The 25,818-nt window shown below is 36.5% G+C and overlaps 1 protein-coding gene across 3 annotated transcripts; it reads left to right on the top strand.

Annotated features, from left to right (window-relative positions):
- Positions 1 to 3,718: 3,718 nt before the first annotated feature.
- Positions 3,719 to 24,734, top strand: LOC113110181 (rabphilin-3A). Of its 3 annotated transcripts, none has more exons than XM_026274224.1 (17): positions 3,719 to 4,039; positions 11,711 to 11,848; positions 13,921 to 14,050; positions 14,396 to 14,479; positions 16,198 to 16,366; positions 16,527 to 16,565; positions 16,660 to 16,854; positions 20,151 to 20,303; positions 20,485 to 20,564; positions 20,679 to 20,753; positions 20,865 to 20,974; positions 21,211 to 21,373; positions 22,144 to 22,200; positions 22,435 to 22,586; positions 22,758 to 22,839; positions 23,033 to 23,129; positions 23,927 to 24,734. In XM_026274224.1, exons 1-17 carry the CDS (start codon positions 3,879 to 3,881, stop codon positions 24,058 to 24,060), a joined length of 2,019 nt encoding a protein of 672 aa, XP_026130009.1. In that variant the 5' UTR covers positions 3,719 to 3,878; the 3' UTR covers positions 24,061 to 24,734. The 3 variants fall into 3 exon arrangements, with proteins under 3 accessions (XP_026130009.1, XP_026130010.1, XP_026130011.1); XM_026274225.1 differs by having other exon boundaries at positions 16,663 to 16,854; XM_026274226.1 differs by having other exon boundaries at positions 3,720 to 4,039; positions 21,247 to 21,373.
- Positions 24,735 to 25,818: the final 1,084 nt, after the last annotated feature.

The following is a 25,818-nucleotide window of genomic DNA, read 5'->3' on the forward strand; positions in this document are numbered from 1 at the left end:
TTCCTGGGAAGCTGCAAGTACTCGAGGTGATAGTGCTTGCTATAAGCTAAGTAAAAGCTCAAGTTGAAAAAACCACACTGTTTTCAACTTTTTCATATACAAGCCAGAATTGTTGACTGAAGCCTGGAGCGTCTGGAATGTTTCTCCTGAGAAAAAGACGTCAATCCTCTGTTTCAGAAGAAAATGCTCAGATATGCAAATATGCAAAATTCTGTAATCTCAGAATTTTTGTATCATTGTTATATTATAGTTTAATATTTTGTTTTTATTTTTCTGTAAAGTTTTAGTAATTTCGTTGCATGTGTGCGTGTGTGTGTGTATGTGTGTGTATGTATATATATATATATATATATATATATATATATATATATATATATATATATTAGTTTAATTTTTAATTCTTAATTTTTTTATAGTTTAGTTGAATTTAGTTACTGTTGGGTTTTTGTCATGTTTATAAGTTTAACGTTTTAGTTTTTTTGTGTGTATGTTTTTGAATATTTTCATTTAAAATATTGGTAGTTTTGTTGTGTGTTAGTTTAGTAATTGTATTTTTAGTTATTAGTTAGTAGTAGTCATGTTAAACTACATGAAAATGAAAAATAAAATAGCTCAAATATAATAAGTTTTGTTTTAGTTCATGTTTATTTTATGCTTTTTGAAATTAGTTTACTATTTATATTTATTTTTAATCATAATGACCATGTCTCAGTATGGACTCAAAATATTTATCATTAAGATCAAATCATCTGTGCTTCTCCACATTTATTTTATAGCCATAAAACTCTTACTTTATGAACTATTGAATTATTAGTGCCCTTTTTGTTTTTTGGAGTGAAATGAAACGTTACTAAATACTGTATTAATTCTCATGAGTTTTGAAAACAAAATCTGAGTTATAATTAAAACAACACTAGTGTTAATTATTAATGCAACATTGTGCACATGTTGGTGCATTTCATTACATCCAACTTTTATGGTTTAAATCACAAAATAAAGATTTAGATTCAGTTGCTTTTATCTATTTTTACACCAAACCTAATAGTAGAAAAAATTATCATCTTTGGATGTTTTTTTTGGGGGGCGGGGGGCGTTTTTAGAAATTATTTTGTACTTGAGAATAATCACCTGCTAGTTATCTTTGAGGTTTAATTATGGCAGAACCTTTAGATCCTAACACATGAGATGTTCAGAGCAGACGAGGACACGGACCCTGAGGAGCCACAAGATGTTATTGACTGGCGTCTTGATAAAGCAGGAAAAGGTTAATCTGCCGTCTGTCTAGAGATGCAGTCCTGTGTTTGACAGTGAAGAGCGGCTCCACTTAAACAGCATGTGGAGATTCAGGACCAGATGAAGGACACAGAGAGTCACTGGTACAAATAATATATATATGTATATATATATATATATATATATATATATATATTCTGTTGTGTTATTTGAGAGCATTGCAATAGTCCAGCCTCGGCAGAACAAGAGCTTGAATAAGGAGTTGTGTAGCATGTTCCAAAAGAAAGGGCCTGATCTTCTTGATGCTGAATAAAGCCAATATGCAAGATCGGACCGTTTTAGCAATGTGGTCTGAGAAATTCAACCGATCATCAATCATAACTCCAGGTTTCTGGCTGTTTTGGAAGGAGTAATGGTTTATGTGCCTAACTGGATGGTGAAATTGTGAAGAAATAATGGAATCACAAGCAGTTCTGTCTTGGCAAGGTTGAGTTGAAGGTAATGTTCGTTCATCCAGCAAGAAATGTCTGTTAGACATGCTGAGATGTGAGCAGCTTCCGTCGGATCATCAGGATGGAATGAGAGGTAGAGTTGAGTGTCATCAGCATAGCAGTGGTATGAAAAGTCAAATTTCTGAATGACAGAACCTATTGAAACTATGTAGACCGAGAAGAGAAGTGGTCCAAGAACTGAGCCCTGAGGCACCCCAGTAGTTATTGCGACGTGGACAACTCGCTTCTCTCAGATACTTTGAAGGAGGTATCTGATAGGTGAGATTTAAACCACTGAAGTGTCGTTCCTGAGATGCCCTTTGGTGCCAGTAGGGTTGAGAGGAGGATCTGGTGGTTAACCGTGTCAAAAGCAGTGGACAGATCGAGCAAGATAAATATTGAAGATTTGGAAACTGCTGTTGCCAGTCTTAGGGCTTCAAAAACTGAGAGCAAGGCAGTCTCAGTTGAATGTAAACGTAAATAAAATAAGAATTAGGAACAGCAGTAGTGAAGAGTCAGACAGCAAGCAGATCACTCTGTCGCTGTCATTTTTTTTGTCTCTTGTTCAGTCAGTGTCTTCATTCTTCTCCTGCTCAGCGATGTGAGGCTGTTAACTCTCTCATGTGTCTCTTGAGACGCTTTTGATTCATGTGAAGCATTTTCTCATTCTGCTCACTCTCATCTTCCACTTTCATTTCACTTGACCCCTGAACAGCAGGATCTGTTGACCTGAGATCAGCGCCTGAATGAAAGAGTTACAGAGTGAATGTCATGTCAAGAGGAACCCGAACCATGATGGGCATGTTTTTAAACAGCAGCATGCACGGTACAGTCACAAGTGATCACACTTTCAGTATATGTGAAATAAAATAAACGTATACAATTTAAGCAAATTTTCTAATTTTCAGTATTTCTTATTTTAATTAAGTTTAACTTGATGTTTTAAAATTAACTAAACAAAAGCCATGTGTGTATGTATGTATATATATATATATATATATATATATATATATATATATATATATATATATATATGTATATATGTATATATATGTATATATGTATATATATGTATATATGTATATATATGTATATATGTATATATATGTATATATGTATATATATGTATATATGTATATATATATATATATATATATATATATATGTATATATGTATATATATGTATATATGTATATATATGTATATATGTGTGTGTGTGTGTGTGTGTGCAAAAAATATATAAAAGAAAATGATTTAAACGCTAACAAAATAACACCAAAATTATTTTAGTTTTAGTCATTTTTAAAGGTGCTTTTGTCATTTTATTTATATTTATATTTGTATTAAGTATTCATATTTTATTTTCCATATTATATTTTTCAATTTCTGTGTTAAAATTTGAATGTGCTTTTGTCATTCTTGGCATTTAAAATGTTATCATTATATCTTATTTCTTATTTTAATTTTAGTAATTATTTGTATTTTATTTTTGTATGTAAATTAACCTTTTAGGCAGTTTTTTTCCCTTTAACGTTCTTTAGATTATTATTTCAATTTGTGTTCTACTAATTTTAGTACAACTTTTTAAATCTAATATTTAGATTGTATTGTATTTAAAAAAAAATTCAACGATTGAAAAAAGTTTTCATTAGTTTTAGTTGTAGTTACCAAAAACACATTTTTTGTTTATTTTATGGTGTTTTTTCTTATATTATTTGTCTGTAATTCTAGGGTAATTCGCTTCAAAACCATTCACAAGGGGGCAGTAGATTCACATAAGGGCACACAGTCACTGACAACTAATTTTGCTCAGTATTATTTCTAATTCTGACAAATTACAGCATAATTGGTCATTTCACTCACACAGAGGTTATTGTGACCTTTTAAAACTAATGAGACGTGGTGAAAGATGGTGATTTGTAAAAGAAGAGAGTTCATGTGAGAACCAAACTGGATAACAAGATGCATATAACAGATTTTCTATATGTGTGTGTACAGATAACAGCCGTGATTTAAAATGAGTTATGATATACAGGCCTATAGGAAGAAATGCAGGCAGAGGGGTGGATATAACAAATAATTGAATCATCATCATCATCGTCTTCATCAGGTATGTGCTGTGTAAATGAATTGTGCTGTTTCTTTCTCATTGGATGGCGGCACGGCTCGGTCAGACAGGAGGGGGTGGGGGTTTGGCTTTTCTTCTCCCTAAAGACAGTATTAAAGCATCATTCCTGCATCACTGTGGAGGAGAAAGAGAGAGACACACATCTTCATCTGTGCTGCTGCTGCTGCTGAGTGCAGGAGGTGAGCGGTGAGTGACTTCACATCACTGACAGCTTGCATCAACTCTCATAATGCAACAGAGCTGATATTGAATGATTAAATGTGCTTGCATTTCAAGCATTTAGGGCAGGAATGCATTGGGTTAGGAGGTGCTTTATGGTTGTTGTGCATGTCTTTAAAATCTTGGACTGGTCATGGAAGCAGCTCTATTATTAGACATAGGCATTGCAAAAAGAAAACAACACAGATGGCAGAGACATTCATGCATGTTGTGCAATTAATGTGGCATGACTGCAATTGATCTTCAGTTTGTGCCACTCTTCTTTGGTGGAGTTAGGTCTGCTGGCATGACTTTAAATGCACAGTCTTTCTGAGCATTAAGTTTCACATGAATTGCATTGGGTTTTAGTTGCATAGATTGAAATCTGCTTAGCTCTGAATGAGACAGCTCATCAAATAGTTGTGAACAGCTCTGAGGGGCTTTTGAACAACATCTCAAAAGGCTGCTGATGAGTGTGCGTTATGTAATGGGAAGTTGCGTCTTTTCTCTTTGGGCCGTGCTTTTGTGTGCGAGACGGGGATCTGACGGCATTCAGAGGCAATAAATGTTGCTTGACAGACACATCTAGAAGTTTTTGAGCTTAAAAATAACCCTTTTGCTTTTGCATTTCAAAGCTTTGCAACATTTCAGATCATAGAAGAGCAAAGTCAGTCGCAGGAAATTGTTATGGCTCGGGGCGCCAATGAAGAATAGGTCACGATTGCATCCCATCCAGGTTTCTTGAAGTCATAGTCTAAACTCCAGCATTCTTTCAGCTCAGATCTTTCTCTAATTCCTCAACGCTTGACTGGCTGTGTGTGCGATTAGTGGGTTTCTTTGCTCTCAGCTATCGGATCTGAAAATACAAAGCTTACAGAGCATGGCTGTTGACACTTTACAAGACTTAATGGAAGCTTCTACTTCCTCAAGACAGGATGCTGAAAATTAAATGTACTCTACAGTTAAACTGATCACTGGTAGTAAGTATTAACCCTGTGGAGCCTGACACATTGCAACAATAGTCCAAAAATCATTTTATTTTAAATGGAACAGTATATTGGACCTTTAAGCATAAAATCTTTAAAAAAAAAAAACTGCATGTGTTTTTTGTTGAGCATCGTATTTGTTACATCAGACATTAATGGCTCATAATAGTGTGTTATAGAGAAAATATAGAGGAAAAAAATCTCAGAGGCCCAAATTTAGCAACAATATGGTTTGAAATTTGGTGCAGATGTTGATAATTATATGAACAAAAAAGTGAGATGACATTCTGATGCTTGTAAGGTAAATCATTTAAAGCTTTATAACAGCAGATGCTTACATAAAATAATATAAATATCAGTCACCACTCCATAGCTCCAATAATGTCTCAGTAATTGTTAGTTTTATGACCAAAACATATAATGCAATGCAATACAATGACAGTTGAGATATGAACAAACAAACCTTACCCAAAAGCCTGATGATCATATTTGAGACTCATTTGAACATGATATTCCTAAAAAAAATCAAGTAAACATAAATTGCTGTGTTCGTCTTGAAATATTACTAACAATATTAAAGTTATTCCTATGTTTACTTTATAAAAATCAGTAATGATTTCACGAGTCATGAGCTGAAGGTGGATGTTTGTACAATTATACTAAAAGACCTTTTACATATTTGCGTATCATATATGATACAGTAGACTTTATAGGGTTAATAATGCCCATGTTTGGTGGAAAAGAAATGATTTTTTTTTGCAGTAATAGTGATGCATCTTTTTGGCATCTAGCTCTTGTTTTCTTTCAGCTGTTGTTTTCTCTCAGTGGTAAAATGAAGGCTTTGGTAAATCCTCTCTGGACGCCGTCTTCATATAAGAGATGTGGTGGGCTATAGCATTAACGAAATACTGAAGAAGCAGCTGTGTGCTTTCCTACCACAGACAGATGGCCAGGACATCACACACCTGGGTATATAAAGCTCCTGTGCAGTGATTGTAAGCATTAAAACATGTTGGCATGAAATCATGGTTAAAATATGGCTAACTGTGAAACAAGTTATATTAGTTAAAATGTATGAGATTGAAACTAATTGGATTTATTGATGCTACATATATAAACCTGGTTATTACATATTTAAGTTACATTGTTTATTAGTACTATTACAGTACGTCAGTACGTCAGTATGTATGACTGACAAATATGCATCAAATGACGTTTTTATCTTTATCATCAGTTAAAACTGTGTAATCCAAATGGATAGAAGTGTTATAATATTTTTGCAATTCAAAAACATTAATCTTAACTGCAGGCCTAAATATATTAGAACGTCTCTAAATCATTTACAAAAAGACCAGAAACATGTATTTAGAAGGTAAAAGGGGTCTATTTTGATTTCTTTTGACATTAACGTTCTCCTCTTCCTCTCTAATCACAACAGCAAATGGCCTAAAACCAAGCCTTGAGGTACACCGCTCACTTTTCTGAGGGCTGCATGGAAAATATCTCACGCATAGAATTCATTGGGTCTTTAAAGGGATGTAAAAATAAGGGTAACCCTGTTTGACAGTCCACAGTCAGCTCTGCATCTCCTTGGTGTCACACGGCCATGGATTTAACACTGTTCTGCCTCTGTTAACTCAAAGGGAGACTCATCAAAATGGTGGTAAAGGGATAAACTTGTTGGGGTTCTCAGTAAGCCGGTAAGCCGCTTCTTACCAGTGAAGCTCTTGACGTCTAGAGTAGGTGGATGATTTTATGTGTGCTGCTGCTGATGTTGTGTTAGTGTGTATTCTGTGAGAAGAGAAATGGCCAAGCGTTTGTTACAGGAATACATTAAGTAGGTCAGATACAGTGTATCAAGGCTTTTTAAAATTGTATGCCTGCACTTTCTGTGACAGCATCACGGTAGTGACGTATCAGAAATGTCCCATGCAACAACCATTCTTGTTGTCTTGCTGCAGAGTTTGCATTAAATGCTTTTATAAATCAAACATTAACCCTGTAAAGCCTGACATATGAAATAGTAGTTGGAGGAATCCAATTATTTGAAATGAAATGACAGTTTATTGAACCTTTAAGTTTATAAAAAAGTATTTAAAGGAGGGAAAAACTCCTTGGTTTTATTCTAAGGGCCCAAATGAGCAAAAATGTTAATGCAATGATTATTGAGAGATGAACAAATAAACCTTACTCAGATGCCCGTTAATCATATTTGAGACTATTTGAACATGGACATGAAAAAGCAGTGAGTTATAAATAATCATGTAAACCAAAGTTGCTTCAATCAGTAATTGTTCATCTTGAAATATTACTAACAATATCAAAGTTATCTTCACATTTACTATATAAAATCTGATTTCACCAAAAAGACGTAAGCTGAAAGTAAAGTTTTTACAGTTATACTATAACACATTTTAATAGCTAAAAAGAATTGAACTATCTACCAGGCTACAGAAGTTTTGTTCAGGAAAGTTTTACTTGCGATAAAGACCTTAGAAATGTGCATAACAAATATGATACAATAGGCTTTATTAGGTTAAGTGGTGTGTATGCACAATATTCATTGAGATAATTGACATAGCCTTCCTTCTTTGTCCTCCTAAAGTTAGAACAGTCTTATCACCTCTGTTTCCTTTCTTTTTTTGGCTTTGTTGGAATCCATTTTTCCAGGTCGTTGGGTCTTTTGCACTGGACAAGCAGACAGACACACACTCGCACGTGCTGTAAAATGCATTCGAGGAGCACATTGCATTGTGGAGCTAAAACGCCTCGGTTTCTTTTCTTCACGTCAATTTGTGGAGTGTTTCCGTGGGCTAGTGATGCTTCCCGTGCTCAGCAGCTGCTGATGAATTCCAAGTGACATGGGTTTTTCTCTTGGCAGCGCGGCGAGGCAAACCTGGCATTGCTGTTTTCCGGAGCCGCTTGCTGAGCGCGCCTTTGCTTTCCTGTTATGAAAGCTTCCTAACACCTGATTTATTGTTCGCAGAAGAATCAATATACATTTTGTAAATAAGTTTTTTTTTGGCCATTTTATTGAAAGCAAAGAGATGACAAATGAGAAATGATTTGGAGAAAGGGGTGGAAATTCAAGTTGGATATGAATCCTCATCTCCCATATGAGTAACACGGCTTAATGTGTCTGGAGCTTAATGCCAAATGCACACTACAAGAATGAAGCATGCCAGCCTGTGATGTTTTAAAAACAGCAGTGTTATTTTAGTGTTTTTGATATACTATTATAGTTAATATTTTGAAGATTTTTATATATATATATATATATATATATATATATATATATGTATATGTATATATATATATGTATATGTGTATATACAGATTTAATTAAGCAGTTTTTTTTGTGCTTCAATTTAAAGCGAATGAAAATAAGAAATGCTGCACTGCTAGCAAACATTGTAAAATAAAAATAAATTGACAAATGGGATAACTGCACTATAATTGCGATATAGCTTAGTGCCATGTATTTTTTGCTAATTACACATTTAGTTTTACAACTTTTGGTACTTTTTAGTCATTTGCAATAGTGACTGTAATTTATTACAGTAATATTTCTGTCTTTATTTTTTATTTAAAAAAAAAAACAAGTTAAAACACTTCTAATTAATAGTATTATAATGAATTTTATTATTCACTGTCAAAGAAATGAACATGCAAATGTGTTGTTAAATTACTGAAACATTAACTTAAATCTCAGTGGGAACTTCTGTGTCAAAATTTTGTTTATGGTTTTGGCTGATAAAAAAGATTGGAAACCCTATTTTACAGGAGCAATAAATTTGTTCAGGAACAGCTCTGGAGCAACATGAGGGTGGGCAAATAATGAGCAACATAATGGTGGGCAAGTCATTTTGAACAGGATCAGAGTTGGCAAATATACACACAATGTGTCCAAATTACACAAAGATGCAAACAACAGCACTTTACATGATTACCATGTGTAAAACTTCTTTTGGTCCACTAATTCGTCTTTGATGTGATAACACTGACGTGTTTGTGTAAAGACCGTGCTTTAATGAGTTTACACCAGCACTCAACCACCCACTCAACAAATAACAGCCCCAATTAATCCTAGCATCTCATTATCCCTCTTCTCATTAACCTGCATTCTGCTTGAAGTGAGATTACCTTCCTGATGTATTTAAGTACTGTATTCTGGAAGCTTGTGGCTGGTTTGTGAACAAATGGAGCAGGGGTGGAGGAGAGCAGGTGGTTTTGCTAGAGGCGGTCGTTGGTTGCAGGTCTACAAGCCCCAAGGCATATATAAATCACAGCACAAGAGCTCACTAGAGTGTATTATAGGTAATGATGTCAGCCGTGCTGGAACAGCTGAGGTTATAGATTGTGGATGTGGGCAGGGATGTTGGCAAAGGTGTGGAAAAGAAGTGGCGTTTGCCAAATCCAGACGTGCTGACATCGCTGATCAAACCGACTCTGTATCATGTGCCAATGCCTCATCTGGTTCCAGAGCGCAATGATGTGGTATTTAGGTTTTCATATTTGAAATCAGTTTAATATTGAAGTGCTGTTGGCTTGTAATTCTTCAGTGGTTCTTTGCAGCACCTTAGGTTCCTCAATGAACCCTCTTCTTATGCTGCACAGGTTCTCAATTGGCGTTGATGTTTCCATGAAGAACCATTAATATCCATGTGACCGATTTATAAAATGTTTTTTTAGCAAAGAAAGGCTCTTAAAGGTTTTTTAATGGCATTGATGGTTACATGAAGAGCATTTAACATCTATAAAACCTTTCCATTGGACAAAAGGTTCTTTAAATTATAAAATAAAGGTTCTTTATTGGCATTGATGGCTCCATGAAGAATCTTTAAGATCCATGGAACCTTTCAATTGGACAAAAGTTTATTTAGTGGAAAAATGTTCCTTAGGTTCCTCAATGAACCCCCTTCACTATATAAAAGAAAGGTTTTTTATTGGCATTGATAGTTCCACGAAGAACATATGAAAAAAATTCCAATGAACAAAAGGTTCTTTATAGTGGAAAAGTTTTGTTAGATGATTCAAATGTTATTTGCCATCTTAAAAATGTATCTCTTCATGGTGTTGCCTTAGAATAAATATTTTTGTTCCTAAAGAACCTTTTTCCACTATAAAGACAGTTTAGTTTAATTTAAGAAGATTTAGTGTATTTGTATCAAAAGATTTCCGCAGCTGTGCTTGTTTTTATGAGACTGTTTGGATTTCAAGGCTCAGTGATATTGAATTTACTTTAGCCATTAATACAATAATGCAATCAGTGTCCTGAATGTCCCAGGATAGAAAAGGACATTTAGGACACATTGATGCACTGCCCCTGACAACTGACCCTACCAGAAAAACACACACCAGCTCTTGATCTATTGTAGTCTCTGACAAAGGGTTTGTGTTGATTCTTAATTTACAGTACCCTTCTCCAAATTAGAGCCATAAAAAGGTCTCAAATCAGAGCTGAAGGTCTTAAATTCATAAAGTAATGGCCTTAAACAATGCATGCTTTGCAAAAATGAATATCTTGCACAGTATGTTTGTCTTATTCCCAATACAAACATCTAAACATCCTTAAATCAAGATATACTGAATACTGATTTTTTTGAAATCTAACAAAATTAAATGCGTTTATGCATATCTATCAGTGGGTAATGAAAAAAAAAATCCCTTTGGAAAGGTACTTTTTCTGATCCCACTGGCAGATGTTTATGTTTTAATCATAAACTCACTTCATTTTGACGAATTTCTTTGTGTCCCCTTTCTTTTATGATTTAAATTGTGTTTACTTGGTCTTTAAAAGGCTTGTTTTATCTTCAAAACCTGCAGAAACCCTGTAAATACTGGTTAAGCTTTAGAGCAGAATGCCTTCTTTTGTCGATTCATAAATGCGTATCTTTGTCTGCATTGGATATTATTTGTATATAGCTTAGTTTAGAGTTGCAAGCATTTACATTTAAGTGCAAGGCTGACGTTTTTGTTAGCGTCAGCATTTTCATATAAATCCAAGCCGGGTTTTCAAACAGCTAATGCAAACATATTTGATTTTTGATGCACGTTTCAGTGGAGCCTTTGAAAGACCCGGCAGGCCCTTAGAGACGCGTGTTCATATGTGATAGACACGCTTTCTATGGAAACGGCTGATGAGATGAATAGTGACAGCGCTGGTGAGAGTGTGATGTAATTTCTGATCATCAGTCTCTCTCTATTTCCACTTTATTCAGTCTCCATGACCTCCTCCTCTTCTTTTCAGCCCCAGATGGCAATCAGTCATGTCCTCCGTCACCTCGACATTTTCAATCAGCGGTTCGAGCGTCTCTGTGGGGACGGAATAGAATTTGCCCAACGCGCCGGAAAGAGCGATGCATTGACTCATTAATGATCTGACATGCTGTAATGTCAAAAGGCACCGAGCAGATTTCACTTTCGCTGGAGATAAAGAGCAAAACAGCTGTTGTAATTGCTCTACCTTTGAAAATTATTTCCTGACCGATGCGTGTCTGTATGCGCAGCACGGTGTTCCTCTAAAATCCTCTCTGTTGGTTGATTGTGTTGGGTAATAACACAGACAGATGGAGCCGCTGGGAGTTTGTGGTGGTATATTTAAGCATTCGGCACTGCAGATGTGTTTGACTGTGCACTGGGCGTAATTGACTATTGTGCTTGCGTGCTTTAGGACGGGCTGCGAGATGTACGGCAGGCAGATGGAGTCCACCGCTGGAATCGAGGAGCTGACGGACGAGGAGAAGGAAATTATAAACAGCGTGCTAGCGAGAGCCAAGATGATGGAGGCCATGGAGCAAGAGAGGATTGGGTGAGACGTTGACTTGAAGTCGTGTTTCTGTTCTGCTCCCGAAGTCAAGTCACCTGTTTTTCTGTTGTGCTTTATACAATACAGATTGTTTCAATGCAGATTGATAGTAATAAACAGGAAAATTGACAGAATCAATAATGCAAACTTCTTCAAATATGAGAAATTCAAATACTGCTCTAGGCTAAAGTACCTCTAAATAGACAGTGTCTTTTTTTTTAGTTCAAGTTAGTTCATTGTTGATACAGTTCAGTTCAATAGCAATATCACTGTTGCAAAATCTTTTCATTATGAAACTAATTCAGTTTAGCTAAGTAGCAGCTCTACAGAAGAGAATAATGTCATTATTCAGCTCAATTTAGACCTAGACTCAAAGACACCAGTGAGATTTAAGGATAAATCCACTTCCAAATTAAACATTTCCTCATAATTTCCTCACCCCCAGGTCATCCAAGATGTCCATGTATTTCTCTCATCAGTCGCAGAGAAGTTACGTTTTTTTCTTCTTAAGGAAAACATTTCAGGATCTTTTTTTTTCTCTCCATATAGTAGACTTCAATGGTGGCCAATGATTTCAAGGTCAAAAATGCATACACAATCCCGGCCAAGGAATTGTCATTTTCTTACAAAAATGTATTTATAAACTTTTTTTTTAACCACAAATGCTCAGCTAGCATTAGCTCTGTGATGCGATCATAATTTCTTTGCGACTTAACATTTTGGATAGATACAGTAAATCATAATGGAAAACTCCATTAGCTCTTTTTAGATAAAAAGAGCCATGTTTATGCAATGAAGTTTTCCTCTGCCAGTAGGAAAGAAAATTTGATATCTTTTAATGTCTCAGTTGTCGATTGTAGATAGATAGCAGTAAAATCAAATGAAGATCACATGAAGACTTTGCTGACTTTCCTCTTCCTTAGCATTTGTTTTACGCTATCCATGATTTATTTTTAAACCTCCCTCTCCTTAACAATTGTCTCATTTGTGTCCATTTTTATTCCTTATAAGGCGATTTAAGAGAAACATCTGAGATGAAGTTGATACTTTTGGTAAAGGAAATCATAAGAGAGAACTCCATTAAGTCTGTTAATGTCTGTGTAATGAAATATTCCTTACTCCAAGATAAATTGTCCCAAATATCTGTTTCAAAGAGTAATACGATCAAACCGAGACCGAATGTCTGAAGCCTGAAGCTTCTTGTTTGCTGTTGTTGTGCACATGATTTATTTTTCCCTCCATAATTCTATTGCATGTCAACAATTGTATCATTCTCGTTCCCCGTATGGAATCCTAGAAGGAACACCTGGAAAGTTTTGAATTGAAAAGTGAATTTAAAATCAATTCATATTCATTAATAAAACACTTGACACAATCAGATGAGAACAAAATGTTTTAAGTGAATTGAGCTGAATAACGACAATAACTTCAACGTCTGCAGTTATTGAACTGAATTGATTAAATGGAGTTGAATATTGACCTCTGTAGAGCTGCTTTACAGCTACTTCATTTCATAATTACTGAATTTTATAACATTAATACCATTAGTTCCCTGTTTATGAATGCAAACTCTGCTTTTGAAAATCTGTATTATGTAAAATAAATGTGACTTGAAACTTGAAGCAAAAATAACTACTTTAGTCCTCCACTGGGTGACCAAACAGAGTTTTATACAAATTATCCGCAGGGTCACATAAGCTTTCACATTATCGCACACAGGACTGGACTCCGTAGCTTTTGTAGCAAAGGCAATATTGACCAACACCTGAGACCCCAAAAAGCATCGGTTCACCGTTTCCTCTCATTCCGCAGAGCAATTCGGCCCAAGCACATCTGTCCAAGTGATTGAGAAGCTTTTTTACAAGCCAAGAGTCAGCCGAGGAATGTACTGCAAGAAATTAATAGTGCTAACTAGACAAGAACTGCCTTTCCTTCTCATTCCCTCTCTCTCTTTCTCAGCACTTTGCTTGCAAAACGTCTAACTCACAGTTCTTTACATCAATACATTAGAATAACCACTTGGAGGAGGGCCGGAAGTGTGCTGACGTTATACTTTGTTGTTTTGTGTCCCGCAGGCGTCTGGTAAATCGCCTGGACAGCATGAAGCGGACGGCCTGCGGTGACGGTGACTTGCGTTGTTTACTCTGTGGCCAGCAGTTCGGCCTGACGGGCGTCAGCTCAGTCTTGTGCACAGAGTGCAAAAAGGTAGCCATGCATTCGCCAAGCCATTGACCTCATGCAATTATCTAATGCACGCCAAGCACGTCTTCCAATAACGATTGTCCAAAAATAACCTAGCAGAAATGAATGAGCGATATGCACTTATCTTTATTATGCCCTGCCCATTACTGAGCCACGTGTGCATTTAAGAATCAGTCTGCACAATCAAAATAATGACACAGAATGCGTATGCTTGTCTTCTGTGACGCCTGACACACAGATCAATAGATTGTTTATTGATCCCGGGGGGGATGTTTAGTCTGTGGGCTGTTTCTCAGCAGTGATGGAACTGAATGGCATCTGTGTGTCTGTCTGTGCTTCACCTCACAGAACATGTGCACTAAGTGTGGCGTTCAAAGCGTCAGTCGTTCCAGTCCAATATGGCTGTGCAAAATCTGCAGTGAGCAGAAAGAGGTGAGATGCATTGAAGCATGTGAATGTTTTTTAGAGCAATGATAATTCAGCCTGAAATTGTCATAATTTTGCTGTTCTTTCCACACAAAGGGAGGATTTCTGAGCTCCTCTGTGAGGTCACTGTGACCGTGAAGAGCCATAAAAGCATCCTTAAAGTAGTCCATTCAACCTGTGTGCTAAAGTCCAAGTCTTCTGAAGTCAAATGACAGCTTTGTGACAAATCAAAGTCATTTATTTATTTCTGCAACTCTGGTTCAAATCTCAAATTGCCTTTAAACATATTGTATATCAAGCTTGACTTTTTTTTTTAAAATAGATTTTTTTATATATATTTATCTATAATTATTTTTTTTTTTTCATAATATGGAAGTCAATGGCTACTGTCAAGTGTTCAGTTACCAACTTTCTTCAAAATATCTTCTTTTGTGTTCAACACCTGAAAGAAATTTAAGGGTAAATAAACGATGACAAAATTTTAACTTTGGGTTGAATTATCTCTTTAACGTTTCACTTCAATTAGTGAAAACCTTTTTTACTTCAAATTTTTATCACTAGGAAGTGAACTGTCTTTTTAATGGGAATAAGTTGCATAAATATAAAAAATGACAGCATGTTTATTTGGAACAAAATAAGAGTAAATAAAGATAGAATATTCCGAACTAACTGTATTGTGAATCCCTCACGTTAAACCATTTGTTAAAACATTTCAGGTTAATATTCAGAAAATGGGGTGCTTTTCTAAAAGTGCTTGTTATTGTAAATCTGCACTTACCTGGCATTGATAATATTAGTTTTGACGGCTGAGCAGTCGTTTCAATGCTTATGCAGCGATGTGCTTGTTTGATTTGAACAAATCTATTTCTTCAGCATTTTTTTTTTCAATCAAGTCCTAAAAAAAGCTCTGTAAATAATATTTCACTGGCTGCACAGAATAATTATTCTGTGTGTAACTCAGAGATATAAATAGACAGGATAGTTCAGCACCTCTAACTTTCAAAGACACTTTGACTGTGATAAGATGATTCATCCTTTCGACGATGTAAGTCACGGTTAGTTTCCTTGTCAGACGGGGTCAGCAGCAGCAGGAGATGTGACTCTCTTTAATGCAACAAGATCATGAAGCCCGAATCCCATTTGCGTTTAATCCATTGAGCTGCTGACATTTTCCTTCATAACACCAGGGCAGAACTGAGTTCTTGCATTTTCATATTCCAGCCATTCCCGCTCCCAGCTGATGCTTATGTGGATGGTAATTGGCTGAGATGAGATTCACAGGTGCTGTAAAAGAAAACATAGACACTTATGCAATGCAAAATAGTTTTTTCAATAAACAATCCATCCTATATTTCCTAGTCTATGAATTCTAACTTGTGTTGTTACATATATTTGATCTCCTGGTTCAACTGGGTTAGAAAATTGCTAAGGTTTTTTTGTAACTTTAAAGTGTATCAAATTACTTGGAGCTTGGAAAGCGGAGCAGCGAAAAAGGAGAAACAAATCTGCAAACAGGCTGATTCTAAAATGAATTTTACATTTCCGCCTTTGGCTGTAGTCTGTTTTAGGCCAAAATTAGTTTAGCAGACTCTTACAATTCACTCACACAAGCAAGAGTTGGCTAAACTGAGCACAAATGTATGTTATTAGTGGCGAATTAGAATAAATTGGTGCACTAAAACTACATCGAAGTTGCCAAATGATCATTTATTATTTCCCTAAAGATGCTGAAGCGGTCTGGTGCCTGGTTCTTCAAAGGTTTACCACAACAGATTTTACCCGCTCCTCTACCGATCTCTAATCATAAAGAGCTCAGAACCACCAGCGTGCCAGCTTCAACCAATCCACCAACCAATCAAGAGTCTTCAGGATCTTCACGGCCAAAAACTGGAGGTGAACGCTACAGTTCCACTATTGCTTTGCGTTGGAAGAATTCCTAATTACAAATTCTCAGTACCGTGCAGTTTTTTAATGCATTCGCACTAGGCATGGATAATTTATTGTAAGGTTTTCATAATTCATGGTTCAAAGAAACTGCTATATTTCCATGCAGAGAGCATGCAGGTCACCGGCAGAGAGCAGCAGATATCTGGTAAGTGTCCTGAATCTCAATAACACTTAATATCGCCAGGAGGAAATGAGGCTTACGATTGCAGTATCATTTTCTGGTTTTCTCCCGTGCTCAGCAGAAACGATGCCCCCTAAACGGGACGAGGATACTGTCATATCCCAAAGAGCCCTAGAAGAAACCAGAGGTAGACAGTCTTTGAACAGGAGCACGATTCAGTCCAACGCTGTTGTGGAAGGACAGAAGAGAGAAGAACCGGTGATGAGCTCCAAACCTCTAGCGTCAACCTTTTCCACAACTCCCATACAAAAAGGTGAGAGAATTCGTGTAATGTTCACATAGCATAAGCAGTAATGATTCAGGATTGGGAATATTATAAAAGTGTATGTGTCCTTCAATTGCACTGTGGTTGAGGGGTTCATATGATCGGGTTTGATCCTAAATTCCATGGATTTAATTCTATGTCAGAACTGAGGAGCAAATCTGTATTTATAAAGGCAATAAATAAAACCACTTTGGTTACAACACATCTGGGGTATTATTGTTAACTAAAAATTTTACTTGCAAAATGAAATCAACATGAAAATTCTGTCATCATATTATGAAAAAATACATGAAAATCAATGGCTACCATCAAATGTTGGTTACCAGTGGTGGACGAAGTACACAAATCAAGTACTTGAGTAAAAGTACAGATACATATAATAAAATATTACTCCAGTAAGAGTAAAAGTATTCCTTTTTTTTCCTATCAAGTGAAAGTAAAAAAGTACTCAATTTTTTGATGTACTTAAGTAAAAAAGTACTGAAATTTTACATAGGCTACTTAATTAAATTTTATATTAGCACATATTTTTAATAATCCTACTGCTCAAAATACCTGGGATTTTTTCCAAAATAACCACTATATGGAGTCAAGATATATTTTTGTTGTTGATATGGACTACGTTGATGAGAGTGATGCTCACTGTGAAGCTTACACTGTGATGTACCTGAGAGAAAACAGAGATGACCATCTGATTTTCACCAGTAAGAACAAAGTATTTTAAAGTTTTACAGAACATCACAGTTAGGCCTATATATGACATGATAATAAGGATAGAACATTTTAAGGAAAACATTTTTTCCTTCTCAAACCATGTCTGTGGTGTAAAAACACCCCTGGCCAAACAGGGTGCTTCTCTTCCCACTTTGATAATTACTGTAGTTACCATGTTCTGAACATCACATCCTTTCTTTTCTCCCCAGATGTAATCTATATACTGATTATATATATATATATATATATATATATATATATATATATATATATATATATATATATATATATATATATATATATTTGAACGTGCATGAGTTATTGTATTTAATCTCTGTTATTTAAAAGGTTTTTTTTTTTTTTTGTTTACCTAAAATTGATGTGTCTGCATCGTCTGCACTCGAGCATTTCAGTGGGCTTTAATAGATCACTCTTTACAACGGATTTAGTTCACAAACAACTGACAATTTTGACCTAAATATGATTTTCAGTTACAATAATTAATCCAAAATTTCGACATTAATAACTTACTTTTAGCAACATCAGACGCACGCGCGCTCACAAGATCTCCCGGTTCTTACTTCTGGAGACTAGCACTAAACGGTTCATTTGAATCAGTGAGTGGTCGACTCCAGAACAGCTGCAATCGGATCATTCTAATTCGTAAACGAATCGTTTGATGCCTATCCATATACAGCTATGATTCGCGAACTCCAAACTGACTCAAATGATTCGCGAACCCGCTTTGAACTCCCGAAATGACTCAAATGATTCGCGAACCCGCTACGAACTCCCGAACTGATTCAAATGATTCGCGATCCACAAACTGACTAAAATGATTCGCGAACCCGCTTTGAACTCCCGAAATGACTCAAATGATTCGCGAACCCGCTACGAACTCCCGAACTGATTCAAATGATTCGCGATCCACAAACTGACTAAAATGATTCGCGAACCCGCTTTGAACTCCCGACATGACTCAAATGATTCGCGAACCCGCTACGAACTCCCGAACTGATTCAAATTATTCGCGATCCACAAACTGACCAAAATGATTCGCGAACCCGCTTTGAACTCCCGAAATGACTCAAATGATTCGCGAACCCGCTACGAACTCCCGAACTGATTCAAATGATTCGCGATCCACAAACTGACTAAAATGATTCGCGAACCCGCTTTGAACTCCCGAAATGACTCAAATGATTCGCGAACCCGCTACAAACTCCCGAACTGATTCAAATGATTCGCGATACACAAACTGACTAAAATGATTCGCGAACCTGCTTTGAACTCCCGACATGACTCAAATGATTCGCGAACCCGCTACGAACTCCCGAACTGATTCAAATGATTTGCGATCCCCAACATTATTAAAATGTTAAATGTTAAATTAAAAATGTTTTCTTTGACCAGACTGCTATTGCTTCATTTTGACTTCCCACCTTTAAAAGATTTGGTTATTTTTCATTCATAGACGCTGGCCTTCATTTGTGGACTCAATTTTAATAAAACCAGCAGAGATAATATGACTGTAGACTAGATTTGTTCCTGTGGGATTATATAGATTTACATTTCAGATTTAAAATACAGCTACAATTTGTAATCATACATGTGAAGGGATTCAGGGATGTTAAAGTTTTTATCAAATGCTTACACATTAAATCTTTACTTACAGATTACAGATTCTGAAAGCTGTCACTCAAACAGAATTACACACCAAATCTGCAAAACCATGCACTTATTTATCAGCCTTTGACTCAGTTTTCATAATTTCATAAAACACAGTTTTTTTGCAAAACACAACACAATTGTCTATGCAATGCACACAAATTTAACAGTAATTAACATTATGACGAAGGTATTTTCAAATGTTTTCTTATGGTTACCAACATCCTATATATTAAATAATATATTTAGAAAATTATATTGAAAATATAAGAAAATTATGAAAGCACTGAATCAATACAATTAATGCAGTATTTATAAAATATAATAAAACAAGATAAAAAAGGCAAAATTATATAAAGTTCTACCAAATTAAATATACTTATAAAACACACACACAGCTTTGTCTTTGTTTATAAAATGTCAAGATAAATGGAAAATCACAATATGCAACCGAGCAACTGCTTTGCGATGTGAAATTAATTCATTAGGTGGCGTTCACTTTGTGTTTACATTTACGATGGACAGTTTTTTTTGTTGTTTTTTTGTGCACATTCCAGAAAGTGACTTCCATTCACATTTAGGATCATTCTGTGGACATGGGTTAGTTACCAAAATGTTGTAGGTTTAAATCCCACAAGCTTTTGATTTGTCACCATTGTGCCCTTGATCAAGATGCTTAACCTCAGATTGCTCCAGTGGGACTGAACCTATAATAAGCACACTGCAGATTGCTTTGGTTAAAAGCATCAGCTCAATGACTGCTTACAGTTAGTTGATGCATCTGGAGTTATCGATCTGGATGTTTAACCCAGTGATTACTTTGTTTACTTTCTTAATTGCTTTGACTATAACAATGTAGCAACTGCACAGGTTTTGCTTCACCACTAAGTGCTTTTCTGCAGATCCGATGAGTCGACCGGAGGCCAGGGCACCACCTGCTATACAGACCGACGCACGTTTGCCAGCTGCCAACAGCGTTCCCGCTTCACGCCAGCCACCACCCCCCACCGCAGAGGATGAAGAGGACGCCAACAGCTATGACTCTGATGATGCCAGTAAGATGCTAATTCGCACTGACATATGGACATGTTTGTACCCCATGGGAACCACAGAACAAAATGGTTTACCGTGCATCACAGATTGCGTCAAATCAGCAGACGTGTGCTTGAAGTGAGACTGTTATTCTTTGGTGTCAGCTTTTTTCATGCCTTTAATGCGATGTTGTCCACTTTCCAGCCACTCTGGGCATGTTGGAGTTCAGTCTGCTCTACGAGGAGGAGAAAAACGAACTGCGCTGCAATATAATCAAAGCAAAGGTATTGTCTTTCTTCCCTAGAACAGGCAGTTTCTATCTATTTCTGCACTGGAGAAGCATTTCTGAAGGATCATGTAGAACTGCTTACCATGCAATTATTCCATTTTTGGTGAAGGGTCTCATGCCCATGGACTCCAATGGCTTGGCTGATCCTTATGTGAAACTGCACTTGCTTCCAGGAGCCAGCAAGGTACCAGTGATCTTTAAAAGAAATCCTGCTAATGGTAACAACAGCTGTACAAGTTGTTATAGAAATTGTCACAGAACGTAATGAATGCGTAATATTTTGTCGATCTCTCAGTCTAACAAGCTAAGAACAAAGACGATTCGAACCACCTTGAACCCCGTTTGGAACGAGACCCTTGTTTATCATGGCATCACTAATGAAGACATGAAGAAAAAGACTCTCAGGTAAAACCAGCTTTACTGTATTTAATGCACTGAAGCTTTCAGAGGTAAATGTGAATGGGCAACGTGACGCTAATTGTTCACAATTCTCCTTCCTCGGTCATTTGCATGATGGAACGAGCTGATTGTTGCGTTTTGGTCCATTGCATTTGCAACTTAAAGATTCTTGGAAAGCCTCAATGATGTGTTCGGTTAGAACAGTTTGCAGTGGACTTAATTAAAGCCGTGACATTTCCCAGAGTGGAAAGGGTCAGCATCCGATTGTTCCCTGGCAGGCTTTCTGTCAGTGATGAGGACAAGTTCGGCCATAATGAGTTTATCGGCGAGACGCGGGTGGTCTTGAAAAAACTGAAGCTGAACCAGAAGAAGACCTTCAATGTGTGTCTTGAGAGAGCGATTCCGGTAAGATGAAGGGGACAGCAGAAAGTTTACTGTAATGGGGTCATTCCTACAGTTTAGGGTAAATTCTGGACTGAGCAGATTTGTTGAAAAAAAAAAAAAGCTTAAATTTTAATAGATTTTTTTAGTCTTCTAGTGAAAAGGTTTGGTATAACCTAATAATCCTAACCAAATATTTTACATATGGTATTGGAGATTTGTCCTTTTGAAAATTTATCAATGCATTGTGTCTTTTAAGGCTTCAATGTTTTAAGCTCCAGAAGCTTTATTCAGGAATGGATGCTCTGCAGTGAATGGGTGCCGTCAGAATGAGAGTCTTAACAGCTGATAAAAACATCACAATAATCCCTAGCACTCCAGTCTTTAAACTATTGCTTCTGGCTAAACTGAGTCCTGTATCCATAATATCGCTTTCTTAAAAGCGACAAAAAATTGTCTAATGCCCCAGATCAAGCACCATTTACTAGTCTTAAACGGTTATAAAACAAATATGTTGGTGGATTTTAATTTGAGAGGACAACGGGGGATGGACATTTTCACTGGATCATGTGGACTACATGTGGAATACATGTTACCTTTATTTTAATATGAAGTTGAGAAATCATGGGAATCTGTGCAGTACATGTATACATAGAAAACCATTTTGCATAAAAGATGTGATGTAAAATATGCAGTGTTGTTTCATGGGGACGTAAAATCCACCAAACTGTAGGAATGACCCAATTTGACTTTGCAGTGTAGTAAACTGACTATGTTTAACACCTGGTACGCAGGTGAGACGTACTGCTGGCGCAGGTGCATCTCGGGGCATGGCGCTCTATGAGGAGGAGGTAACTGTGAATTAAATACTTACAACACTGAAGTATTCCCAAGAAATCATAGTAGCTGCTAGCTGTCGAGTCATGCATTTAAGCTCAGTTTCTCCTTGTTGAACTGCATCTGTACACCTGTGTGCATTACAAGTCACTTGGGTTAAGTGGTTCGGCTAATGATTGATCTGTTAACTAGTGTCCACGGGAGATATATGGATTTACTCATCTTTTGTGTGGCTTTTTCTTTTTCAGTTGAAGGACGATGAAGAGGCAGAGGAGAGGGGACGTATCCTGATTTCTCTCACCTACAACAGCCAGCAGAGTCGTCTGATTGTGGGTGTAGTTCGATGTGCTCATCTGGCAGCAATGGACTCCAACGGCTATTCTGACCCCTTTGTAAAGATGCAAGTATACAGCAATCTAATAAAAGGCACCAAAAAGCACTTCTCAAAGTGTAATTAAAATGCTCTCTGGAAGACGAACCGTTCGCTTGGTTAAACTGCTTTGTGACAGTCATTAGGCTTATTTAACATGCTGCGTGCTCTTTGTCTCTGAATTTTCATGCTGTTTTACAGTTACTTGAAGCCCGACATGGGAAAGAAAGCAAAGAATAAAACTCAGATCAAGAAAAAGACTCTTAACCCCGAGTTTAATGAGGTACTCTTTCTTTCTCTCTCTGACGATGTGACCTGCAGTGAGCGTCTTGACACGCTCGACACTGACGTGACACCATGACAGTGCTTTAATAAACTCTGACACTATAATGAAAGGACATTTTTTTGGAATATATCTTATGAAATGGACCTGTCAAGGTTTTTTTGTGTGTGTATGTGTGTGTGTGTGATTTTAGGAGTTTAGCTATGAAGTCAAGCATGCTGAACTGGCAAAGAAGACTTTGGATGTCTCTGTCTGGGATTATGACATGGGAAAATCTAATGATTTCATAGGTGAGAAATATATATATACATGACAAAATAAAGTGTCAGTTTCAACGTATATGCAAAAATGAAAATTTGCTAGAATTTACTCACCCATTCAAGATGTAGAAAAGACTTGCTTCATCTGAACAGATTTGGGGAAATGTAGCATTGCATCACTTGCTCACCAATGGATGCTCTGCAGTGAATGGGTGCCGTCAGAATGACAGCTGATAAAAACATCACAATAATTTGAAAATAATCCACACCACTCAAGTGCATCAATTAATGTCTTGTGAAGACAAAATCTGCATGTTTGTAAGAAACAAATAATAATAATAAAAAAAAAACGTTTTTTACAACGAGTCCTCTATTTAGTTGTCTCATCTGAATCAGGAGAGAAATAAGCACACATCAAGCACAATTTACTAGCCAACACAGTCCAAAACCACTCAAAACAAATCTGTGGGTGGAGTTTGATGTCAAAGATTAAGGATTATTATGTGCATTTTGACCAGAAGTGACAATTTGTTAAAACATCGTTATGATGGATTTGTTTCTCACAAACACACAGCTTTTCACTTAACAAGATATGATAATTAATAGACTGGAGTGGTGTGGATTATTGTGATGTTTTAATCAGCTGTTTGGACTCTCATTCTGACGGCACCCATTCACTACAGAGCATCCATTGTTGATCAAGAGATGCAATGCTACATTTCTCCAAACCTGTTCAGATGAAGAAACCAAGGGTGACTACTTTTTCAGCATTTGTAATTTTTAGGTGAACTGTGCGTTTATTTTTTTCATGTGTCTTGTCCACACAGGCGGCTGCCAGCTTGGTATCACAGCTAAAGGCGAATGTCTGAAGCACTGGTATGAATGTCTGAAGAACAAGGACAAGAAGATCGAACGCTGGCATGTTCTGTTGAATCAAAACAACATTGAGGCGGATGACTGAGGTGTTGTATGTCCAAAGATGACAGTATACGGTTCCATCTTCCAAAAAAGTAATCGAGCTGCTGATGATGTTTTCTTTTCGTTCAGAAAAAAAGCCTTTGTCTTTGCCTCTCCTGAAACCCTGTGGTGAGCTAAAGTGGTCCGACCAAGAAAAACCAGTTACTTAGTTTTTATTTTGGTGGGAAAAAGACCGTGTATGATATTTTTTCACTCAGTAAATGCCTTAAAGAACAAAACCTCATGAATACAGATTTGACGCAAATATAGTAGTCATTAAACCCTGCAACCACGTATACTCAAGGACACTGAGAAAATGGACTTTACTCATGTAAAACCAGTTCTTTAAGTAAAATAGCATGCTAAAGGCTATTGTACACACCATTGTTTGATATCAGAAATATATGCTGTCCTTGCATATGTTATGTTTGTTTTAATCAGTATGTAACAGATGAGAATAAATGCGTAAAACTAATTGTGAATATAAAGTTTAGAAAAGTATTAGAGTTATATCCAATAAACGACAGGTTGTTGAAGTTTAATATTGCATCATGGAAATGTCCTGTTGTTATGTGCATGGAATTCACGGACGTGTTCCCCAATAATACATTATTATCATCAAGTTTGAATTTATTTCTGTAACATGTTTACAAGTGTTGTTATTACCCAATAAAGTGTTCTCAGCTATTGCCTCTGAATCAGTGACGTGAACTGCTTATGTATTCTGGAAACTGAACAAATGTCATTTTTATTTCTGATTAGACCTAAATGTTTGTATTTTCAATTAGCTATTTCATTTAGAAAAGTATGTTGAAATCATAGTGGCACCAAAATGAACATTTCAAACTTAGATTACTGATTTCATTGCTGTGTACTTTAAGTCGTAACTGCAGCACAGTATGAGGTCATTTCTATGAGGAAGAAAACTACGTTTCCTGTTGGTTTACCCTGAAAATGTAAATATTGGCAGTCTATCAGAACATTGTTCTGTTTGTATAAACCTTTTAGTTGTTTCATACAGCAGGATTGACTCAACCAGTGGAGTAAGTGTGAGTTTGGGGGCGGAGCTACTGTTTGTCTGACCAATGGGAAACCTGGTGGAAAACATTATTTTTAATAATTCTTGTTGCGCGCACAATTGGTGCAGAAATAACACACATCACTTTCAATTAAACATTAAAAGACCCTCACTCAACTTATTATGCTAACTCATTTCTCATATTCAGAATGAGTCTGTTTTGCATGTCTGTCTTTAGGCTGTTTTGAAAATTCCAGCTCACCGGGGTTTCGACTGTAATGGCGTAATTTGCAATTATTCCAAATTGAGCTAACGGCCAGTATAAGTATTCCTCTGAGAGCATTCTACCTTTGAGTAAAGTAATCTCTGAAAGAAAACTTTTTAACTCCTCGCTTGATAGCAATCTTGTCATTTCCTCGAGCTTGTGTTTTTCCTCATTTGACAGATGCTGGAAGTACGTTTAGCGGTGGAAGTGCCACCAGTAAAAGTGCTGTAATGGTTAACTGGTCAGGACAGCATCCAGTGGTGACAGGGCAGAAACTTTGTGTGAATCAGGCGAACGGACACGAACAACAAACCCATGTGACCTTTGCATCCTCATGTAAACACTAGCCAAGTCCAGGTGCGAATACAAATTGGTGAGTTGGCTGGTAACTTTTGGGAACTGAGAGACAATACATGATTAAAATACAATATGAATCTGAAACTCACTGACATGAGCAATTCAATCTGACACTCAGACCA

The sequence above is a fragment of the Carassius auratus genome, chromosome 10 (genome assembly GCF_003368295.1).
Source record: "Carassius auratus strain Wakin chromosome 10, ASM336829v1, whole genome shotgun sequence".
In the NCBI taxonomy this organism is placed as follows: domain Eukaryota; kingdom Metazoa; phylum Chordata; class Actinopteri; order Cypriniformes; family Cyprinidae; genus Carassius; species Carassius auratus.